Genomic DNA, 10,458 nt, shown 5'->3' with positions numbered 1-10,458 from the left:
TTTTTTTATTGATTTGCTTTGTTTTGTTTTTTTGAATGTCCAGAGGACCAGATTTAACTTTTTTAAATCGTCCATCGTTAAACAGGGGTGGAGGCCACCGGGTTCAACTGTCCCCCTCTTACAATGCTGTGATTGCTAGTATCACTCAGCCCTCTGTGAACAGTAAACGCCATCAGTGTGCTAATGATCCATTGTTAGGCTGATGGTCCTTCTTGAGCATGTGATCTGCTGGTTTTGGTTGTCAGCAGCAAAACTGGTTGATCCACTCTGAGACGGTGCTATTTAAGAGACTGAGCTGAATACAGCTCCTCAGACTGAGGAAGTCTCTCGGATGAGAGACGAAACGTTTCTACATTTGTTTGTTGATTTGCTTTGTTTTGTTTTTTTTTGAATGTCCAGAGGACCAGATTTAACTTTTTTAGAAGTGGCTCTCAATCCTCCTGCTCAATTCAGAGAAGCGTCCTCGTCGCTCCGACATCACTTCAAACACTCTGACTGCACGACAAAGAGCCTTATGAGCTGAGATCATCAGTTCATGCAGTTCAGATCATTCTTACAGGGATTCACTCATCAGATTGTTCACAAAAGCACATGAACGTATGCATAGTGCAAAGCTTTAATTATATTTCTGTGTTTTTCATAAAATTGCCCATGCCTCTGAACTTTTAGGGGCGGAGATTGTTTTAACAGCAGAAGTAGAAGGGACAGCTCTGATGTGATATTAGGAAGCTTGTTATGTTTTAAAATATTTGTTTATGTAATTATTTTCAGATTACATATCCATTATAGGTTTTATTTGTTCAAGGCAGTCATATTTGTAGCGGGAAGGGTTGTTTAATAGTTAAAATTTGTTACAAATTTTATTTTGAAGGGACACCACTCTCAGCTCTGAGAGAACGTCTGAAGGTCTTAAAATCAATTCAGATTATTATTTAATTACCTCGAATTACCCTTTTACACCATGAGTTCTTTTATATGAAGGATTCAGATGTCATAAGTAAAACACACACGCTTTAATACAATTTTGTGATGTTTATTTAACTATGTATGATAAAAACAACTGTTGGCAATTATTTCTGACATTTAAAATGAAGGCTTTGTTCACAACTGGAGTTAAATGAAATTAAGTGACCATAAAAATTACTTGTTCGCAGGGATTAACAGATCAATGAAATTATTCTATGTGCTTTACCAAACCAATACAAGATGCAATGTAGAACAATTTTGAAATTTCAGCAGGACAGATTACTCATGCAAATTTAACTAAAAGAAATACGTTTTATCGTTCAATAGTTAAAATTTGGTCTGAACTTTAAGGAAAAATAATTACTGAACTGAGTTAATACTAATTTGTTTAAAATCTAAATTCTTGAACACCAGAGTCAACCGTCAGAGTACAGGTCAGCTGTTCCTAGCAGGAGTCGTCTTCGAAGGCTGCCAAAAGATACCAGATATTTGACTCTCTATGATCCGATGGTCTTGTGATGTAAAGGTTGTAATTCCTTCACATCCCTAACCTCAAGACGATGAGTTTGGTCACTGGCTCGAATGGTCAGCCGGAGTGTTTCCTGGAGTTCTGGACAACTGTTGTTAACTCTTTGATGAAAACTGCAGGTGTTTGGATCACTGAAGAGGATTCTATCAAACTTTGCCCAAAGTTGAAGCTAATTTTCTCCTTGGAAGTCTTCTGTAGGTCGTATCTTAAAGCTTATCCTCCTCTGGAGGTCTTCATCACTTCTTCATCATTGCTCTTCACTCTCTCTCTCGTTTTTTTCTCTCCCAATATTCTGAGAGGTCTTCCTTTCTTGTAAACAACTGACCACACCTCTGCTTTGAAAGAGGTGGTCGATTTGAACCAATCAAAATGGAAGGGCTGAACTTTTATCCACTAAAAAAGTATTATTTTAATCTGTTCTGTTGAAAAAGTCATCAAATAAAATCATTTAAGACACTTGTAAATTTTAAATGAGGTTATAAACAATACAAACACTTTGTCAATCTTATAAACAGATAACAAGTTTGTAAACTTTTGGGCTACACAGGTTATTGTCAGCTGTAAGGGAAACAACAAGGCAGTTATTTAGTTGTTCCCAGTAAACAATTCTTTCATTACAGAAAAAACAGTATTAATTCTTCTAGAATGTGAATAAAAGTCTGTCCGTTTTCTACATGCAGGAAGAGGATCCAAGTGTCAAAGCTGGAATTCCTTTGAACAGAGAAGAGGCTTTCTGTTATTTTCGATCATTACTTGGATAGACTTGGTCGGAGGTTGGTACAAGTTGATACCAGGACATCCTGGGTGATCTGTGTTCACTCAAACGTCCATTTGTGGGGTTCACAGAAAGGGTGTTCCAATATTATTCAGATTTATTGCATCTTTGGTTGCCTTACCAACCAAAAGTCTTTTTTTTTACACTTTCCAGAGTTAGAGATGCTGAAAACAAACTTTAAACTGTCCCAGGTTCTGAAGTGGAGGTGGGGGTGGATTGTCTCAATTGTTCAAGGGATGAGGAGTTTCTTTTTTTCTTTTTCAGAAACATCTCTACAGAATGAACTACTCAGTTACAGAAATAAAGTATGTTATAAAATGACATTCAGGGACGCAGGTATATCTCTACATATTTGTTCATAATTTTATTATTAGTAAGCCAGAAAGGTATCAGATCCAAGAAACGCACCCTGTCAAAATAAGAGCGTTCCTGGATCCTGTTCCAGCAGGATCCGGCTCAAATTAAGTCCTGATGCAACGTGTTACAATATTGCCTGAACTTGTACATAATGTTATTTTCATACTTTAACCAAACCAGCTAACCTGTGTTGTTCTCATCCACAAGGTAATTTTAGTTTAAAACTCTGACACGAAGAGCTGTGGGTGATGTGTTTATTAAATAAATTATTGGTTTTAATTTAATTATTTGTTTGTTTGTTCTTTTTATCTTAATATGTTGCACGCATAATAATTTTGAATTTTTCGTCGAGTGTCATGCAGCTCCTACAATAAAATGTTAGCTAACCATCACTCCCCTTCCATTTTCCATGATCCAAACACCTGTCGCTGTGTGATAACAGAGAGGATATTCTTTGTTTGTTCCTGGACCAGAAGGATCTTAGAGAGAGGAGGCCTCAACCGTGCGAGGCCTCGGAGGAGGAACAAGACCGGGACATGGTGATCTGTGTTAGGGAAACCCAACTGGGCATAGAGCGCAAGTGCTCCAGCATGACGGTCAGCTCCACGTCCAGCCTGGAGGCCGAGGTGGACTTCACTGTGATCACAGACCTCCACCTGGGCATGGAGGACTTTTCCAAGTCTATGTTAGAGTTGGGAGAGCGGAAGCAGCAGCCAGAGGTGGGGCGGGAGGACTTCAAAGAGACTTCCAGATTCTACTCCGCCCGTCTAATGGGCTCCAGGGACAAGGTTCCCATGGAGGAGAAGTTTCCTGAGGAAGGAACGCACCCTGAGGTATACAGATGCTCGTGCTCATCCTTCATCATCACCATTTTTTGGATTCACCCCACCTTGCTGCAAATGCTGTATTTGTGTGTGCAAACTATTGTTTTTGCATTTTTATCAATCAAACTTTTATTTTATACTTTCTTGCTGTTCCACCATCGTTTGCTGTAAAACCAGTCTACATATCCTAATAAAATCATTTTGTCTTGTTATCCTTTGTTTCATTAAGCATTTAGCTTCCGCACTCTAAACATCAAGAGGACACAACCAGCTGATGTTCACTTTTAATGTATGTTTCTATTGTTTTACAGCCTCCAGTGGCAAAGAAAGACCCCAGTGCTGTGAGTGTGGCCCACAAACTGAAAAGGGCCGACACAAGGACAGAAACAAACACCAACGGATCAGAGGTGGACCCCGACATCCTGCACATCTCACCGCAGGTACACAAAAACAAAAAACGTAGGATGGAGGAGAAAACTGCCCTGAGCTGCCAAGGAATATAAATCCATGCTGCTGTTGCAGCTACTATTTCCTTTTAATGTTGCCCACTGTTGAAAGATGGAAAGTGGGTGATAATGTTTTTGTGTCCGCAAAATATCTCTTGAACTATTAATCTTGCAGAATGTGATCAACCTGATTCAAGATGATCACCACAGCTAACAGACCTTAAAATAAACTTTGTCAGTTTTACATGATTAAAATGATTTACATGCTTGCAGGGGGCAGCTGTGGCTGAGTGGTTAAAGCAGTCATCCTCCATTGCAAGAGTTGGGTGTTCAATTCCACCAGCAGTCGCATGTTGAAGTGCCCCTGGGCACAACATTGAACCCCTCATTGCCTCCGATGCGTGTCCCATCAGTGTATGAATGTGATAAAGCTCTGATTAGTCTTTGAACATAAATAGTAGAGTGCTGTATGAATGGGTAAGTGAGGAGAACTTTGAGTGTCTTGATCAGATAGAAAAGGGTTATATACGTACAGTCCATTTACCATTTTAAATTCTGTATATTGTGCTACATTTGGGTGTAGTTGTATCTGAGAGCCCTCCCCAGGACATGCTCCAAGTGCTTCTCACTGCACAGGATTGTTGCTCAGAACTTTAGCATTAACTGTTGGAGTCAAGCCAAAAATATCTTAGCAAAATAGTAAAATATTTTATGAATCACTGGACAGATGTTACTGCAACTATCAGCTGACAGCTATAACCAAGTCAGTTTTGTAGATTTTTTTCTTTCTTTCTTCTTTCGGCTGCCCCCTTCTTCAGGGGTCGTCACAGCGAACTAAGTCGCACGAAGACTTGGCAGTTATTTTTACGCCGGATGCCATTCCTGACACAACCACAGACACCGAGCTACCACAGCCCTCTGTGTGGAGCAGAGAGCTGCTATCTAGGACACCCGGAGGAGCAGATGGTGGGGGTTAAGGGCCTTGCTCATGGGCCCAGAGTGGTGCGAATGAGGATGGGGGCAGGTGTGGGTGCTTCACCTACCCCACCCACATTTTTGATGTTGTTGGTACCAGGGTTTTAACCGGCGATCTTCCGATCACAGGCCCACCTTCTCTAACCTCTGCACCACCACTCCCAGTTTTGTAGATATTGAGCTAAAATTAAGAGTGGTAATTGATGAAGGTCATTCCAAACACTTGTTCTGAGCACGACATCTCACCATACCATATGAGCTTGTGCATGATGTTATCATCAAGGTTTGACCAAAATGGCTCTAATTTTGAAATTTAATGTCATAAGACAATCTTAGGTTCAAACAATTACTAAAAGGCAACGGACATTCCTTAAAGAACTCAGGTATTTCATTTTTATTTATCATTTTAGATCACTCATGTAGGGACACATCAAGGTTTTTCTACCATCAACTTTATTTTTTTTTACACTTTGAAAGACTGACTGACTCTCATTCCCAAAGCTGAACAGTAAAAAAAAACGTTACAAAAAATGAATAACAAAAATCTGTTATTGTAATTAATTGCACACCTGCTATTATGATTTCAGCAAAGCTGAAAGGCCGTTTGTGTGAGAACCTTTCCATCTGACCTTTGAAATATAACATCTGCAGCATTATGTGTATCTCTTCCTAAAAGGGAGGATTCGTCCTGCAGTCTTAGCGTGTGGGAAATAACCCCTATTGTTCCTCAAGGACTCTTTTGCCATCCCACGGTAGAAATTATTTTTCTGAACAATTTAAATTTCTGAGTTCTCCTGAACACAATTGAATGTTTTGCTGTAAAACTGCTAAGAAATAACTTGTTTACTTCCTTTCTCAGTTCAGTACTCAGTTTAATCATGCATAAGAGAAAGTAGATGTAAAAACTGGTAATCAGAGGTTTCAACTGTTGTTTGTACAAGTTCTATTGAAAATGTTTATGGATGAGTAAAAACTGCTTAGAAGTTTTGATTATCCTGCTGATGCTGACGTTTAGTTTAGAGCAGTCTTGGGGAAGCTTTTGAAGAAGAAAGGTCAAGCAATTGGAAATTTATGCCAGAAGATAAGAAGTTCATGCAGAAAAGAGACAAGTGTTCCAGAGATTTGTCTCATGTTTCAAGGAAGCATCAAAAGGTTCCTTGTCACCAGAAGGAGAAAACGCAGCCCTCTGGGAGCGCATCAACTGACCCCATCGGGAGCCAGATAAATATCGACTCCAGATTTCAGCTGATGTCCAGTGTTGAGGGATATCCCACCTTCGACGCTTAACTCATCTCAAGAGAGTCCCTGGTAACCCTCGTGCAGTTGAACTAGAACTTCAAATCGGTAGGAAAAGCTGCTCCTTCTCTCTGCTAGTGTCTGATGCACAAGATAAGAAGTTGTCCAGTCTAAACAAAATTCATCATTATTAATTAGAATCAAGTTTTCCTAAATTGACAAATCACATCTAGCCAAAACACTTCATTTAGTTAACTTTATAGATGACAATTTACTCTGCTTTTGAACCTCATAATTCACCATATTAAAGTTTAGAAGATAATTCCATAACCTCTTCTTGTGTTGTCAAATTAAAGTCATTATTCATTCTTCAGCTGTACTCATCATTTTGACCACTTATGTTTACCAAAATCGATAATAATCTTCACAAAATTGTACTTTGACTCAAAGCGTTATTATATATGACATTTGAATTTAATATGAAAAGAACTCACTAGAGCACAAAAACTTGAGTCTGATTTAATAAGAACCAGAAAGTAAGTGGTGCCCCTTTCAGAATAAAATTACTAATAAAAATTCAACGATCTGAGGACCCTTTCCTCTACACTCATGACAATTGTTTAAAAAATAATTGACCCCGTAGCTTATTTATCATCAATTTTTAAAAGAATAGCACTTAATTGTGGAGTTTTTCTTGCTTCTGTCAAATGTCAAAGTTGTTGCTCTAGGTGTAGAACTCATGGTAAGTGTTGGGAGTATCTCACATGCCAGCATTTAACCCCAGTTTTGTAAAACTGGAAAATTATGGCCATGTTTGTATCTGTAAAGCAGACATGGGCAACTTAAAGCCCAAGAACAAAGAGTGGATGGACAATCTCAATCAGGCCCCCCAATGTCCTTTGTTAAAAAAAAAAAAAAAAACTAACTTTTTTTTAAATAGATTGATTTAAAAACAAAATGCAATTTATCAACAAAACATAAGGAAATTTAAACAACTTGTGCAAAACTTTTTGAAAAAACATTTTTTAAGTCGTGTTTCTAGAACGTGACTGAGCTACTTAGTTTAGTTGTAGTTTATTATTTTTTGAATATGTAAAAAAAAAAAAAAAAATTTGCATGAAGCATAATGTCAAAACTTTTTGTTTTACATATTCAAGGGAGTGGGTAGAAGTATAAATTTATCAAAATTCCTGCTCCTTAACCACTTACATAATCTTACGTTCATTACATGTATTATCCATACATAAAGTATAACAACTAAACCGATATTTATCCATCAATATAGTATCTATTTAAGTTAACTATAGTAAATGAACAATTATTATTCATTTAACTTCACAAAAAACAAAAGCATCAATAACAAATAACAAACAAAAAAAAACAACAACAACAATAATTGAGTAATATTATTAAATATTATATCCAGCAATAATCATATGTTTATATGATAATTTGAACAGTTATATGTTTGGACATTGTTTAAGTTCAATATTCAAATTATTCCACAGTTTGACTCCACTTACTGATACACAAAAGTTTTTTTCTAGTAGTTCTGATGTTGCATAAACTGTGATTCCCCCCTTAACGTATAAATTTGCTCCTTAATTTTAAACAGGTTTTGAATGTTTTCTGGTAATTGCTTATTTTTTGCTTTGTAAAGAATTGAGCTTTCTGTAGTTTCACTATGTCAATGAACTTTAATAATTTAGATTTTACAACTATTGTATTAGTGCTTTCTAAAAATCCAACCTTATGGATTACTCTTATTGCTCTTTTTTGTAGTATTGTTAATGCCTGTAGTGCGGTTTTGTAATTAACTTGTGGGGAGTGGTGGCGCAGAGGTTAGAGAGGTGGGCTTGTGATCCGAAGATCGCCGGTTCACGCCCCGGCCCCGACAACATCAAAAATTGTGGGTGGGGTAGGTGAAACACCCACACTTAACCCCCACCCTCATTCGCCCCACTCTGGGCCCATGAGCAAGGCCCTTAACCCCACCATGTGCTCCCTAAACAGGTCTCTCTTGAAAATGAGTTCTCGTGGCTCAATGAGACTAACCTGGATAAATAAAGGCTAAATGAAAAAAAAAAAAAAAAAAATTAATTCCCCAGATTTCTGCAAAATAACTTAAATAAGGTAAGATTAGTGAACAGTAGAGTACATGTAATGCTTTTTGTTCTATGACCGACTTGGCTTTGTTTAAGAGGGCGATATTTCTTGAGACTTTACTTTGAACGTATTTGCAGTGTGGTTTCCAGTTGAGTTTATTATCAATAATGACCCCAAGAAATTTGTTTTCATGAACTCTTTCAATTTTCACTCCATCTATTTGTATTTGAATTTCTGTATGTGATTGACAATTCCTAAATAACATTATTTTTGTTTTGTTTGGGTTCAAGGACAGCTTATTTTCATCAAACCACATTTTAAGTCTATTAAATTCATTAGTTACATTATTTAACAGTTGTTACATGTCATCTCCAACACAAAAAATATTTGTATCATCAGCAAATAGTATACTTTTCATTATTTCAAGTACAGCACATAGATCATTTACATAAATTATAAACAGTTTGGGACCCAGGACTGACCCCTGTGGAACCCAACAAACAATGTCCAAACATCCAGAACAAACATCTCCTAACTTCACATACTGCTGTCTGTCTTTCAAATAATTTTGAACCCAGTCTAGTGCTACTCCCCTTATCAGAGAGTCAGAGTCAGAGTCAGAGTTTCTTTATTGTCATTCGCACCTCATGTGGTACATGTGGTGGAGCGAAATTATGTACACAGGGTCCCAGTTACATCCAACAATAAAATGTATAAGAAAAACAGTAATAACATCTAAGATATGAACTAAGAAAAACATAAACTAAATATACACTAAGCACTCATAACATAAAACATTGAACATCAGCACAAACATGAACACGAGTCTGAGCAGATGTGCACGCATGAACACATCAACATTGAAACAGATCAGCAGCAACATGAAACAGATCAGCAGCAACATGAAACAGATCAGCAGCAACATGATATGGTTTTTCACAGTGATTATTCTAGTTAGAGATTCATGAGTCTAACAGCCTCAGAGTAGAAGCTGTTCCTCAGTCTAGTGGTTCTACACTTAATGCTCCTTAACCTCCTTCCTGAGGGGAGTGGGGCAAAAAGTGTGTGTGCTGGGTGAGTTGGGTCCTTCATGATGCAGGTGGCCCTCTTCCTGCATCTGGAGGTGTAGATGTCTGTGATGGTGGGGAGACTGATTCCAACAGATTTTTGTGCAGCCTTCACCACTCTCTGCAAAGCTTTTCTTTCTGCAGCTGTGCAGCCTCCATGCCACACATTGATGCTCGAGCACAGGATGCTCTCCACTGCACACCTGTAGAAGGAGGTGAGGACTGAGCTTCCCAGACCAGCTCGCCTCAGCCGTCTGAGGAAGTAGAGTCTCTGATGAGCTTTCTTGATCAGGCTGGTGGTGTTGTTGCTCCAGCTGAGGTTGTCATTCATGTGTACACCCAAGTACTTGTAGCTGGAGACCACTTCCACCGCAGATCCTCTTATGTTCAGGGGGGTGTAGGTGTTTTTGTTCCTTCTGAAGTCCACAATCATTTCCTTTGTCTTCTTCACATTGATGTGAAGGTTATTCTCTCTGCACCAGCTCTCCAGGTGTTCCACCTCTTGCCTGTAGCTGGACTCATCATTGTTTGTGATGCATCCCACCACCGCTGTATCATCTGCAAACTTTACAATGTGACAGCCTGGATGGGTAGCTGCACAATCATATGTGAGCAGAGTAAACAGGAGGGGGCTCAACACACATCCCTGAGGAGAGCCAGTGCTGAGGGTTATGGTGGAGGAGGAGAGGTTGTGGATCCTCACTAACTGTGGTTTGTTTGTTAAAAAGTCTAGTACCCAGTTGCAGATGGAGGGGCTTAGTCCTAGTGTGGATAGTTTGTCCATCAGGGTTTGGGGGATCATGGTGTTGAAGGCGGATGTGAAGTCCACAAAGAGCATACGGACGTAAGAGTTTTTCTGCTCCAGGTGGTTGAGCGCAGTGTGGACCACAGAGGAGATTGCATCCTCTGTTGATCGGTTCTCACGGTATGCATACTGATGAGGATCCTTGTTGATATTGATGGTTGTTTTGATGTGAGTCATGACCAGTTTTTCAAAGCATTTAGCGACTATCGGGGTGAGGGCCACTGGCCGATAGTCATTCAGACCAGTCACTGTAGAGCTTTTTGGGACTGGGATGATGGTGGCAGTCTTCGGGCAGGTGGGAACTGTCTTCAGGGTAAGTGAGGTGTAGGTGTCTGCCAGCACCTCACAGAGCTGATCAGCACATTCCTTCAA

The 10,458-nt window shown here is 39.0% G+C and overlaps 1 protein-coding gene across 1 annotated transcript in view; it reads left to right on the top strand.

Moving 5' to 3' along the window:
- LOC119411752 (band 4.1-like protein 2) overlaps positions 1 to 10,458 on the top strand; it is a 126,213-nt gene that overhangs the window by 29,524 nt on the left and 86,231 nt on the right. Inside the window, exon 5 of the mRNA XM_037678678.1 lies at positions 3,763 to 3,891. Coding sequence (XP_037534606.1) covers positions 3,763 to 3,891 — 129 coding nt within the window. The remainder of the gene's footprint in view (positions 1 to 3,762; positions 3,892 to 10,458) is intronic.

Source organism: Nematolebias whitei, chromosome 7 (assembly GCF_014905685.2).
Source record: "Nematolebias whitei isolate Nwh7 chromosome 7, NemWhi1, whole genome shotgun sequence".
In the NCBI taxonomy this organism is placed as follows: Eukaryota; Metazoa; Chordata; class Actinopteri; order Cyprinodontiformes; family Rivulidae; genus Nematolebias; species Nematolebias whitei.
This window is presented reverse-complemented; position numbering and strand designations above follow the sequence as displayed.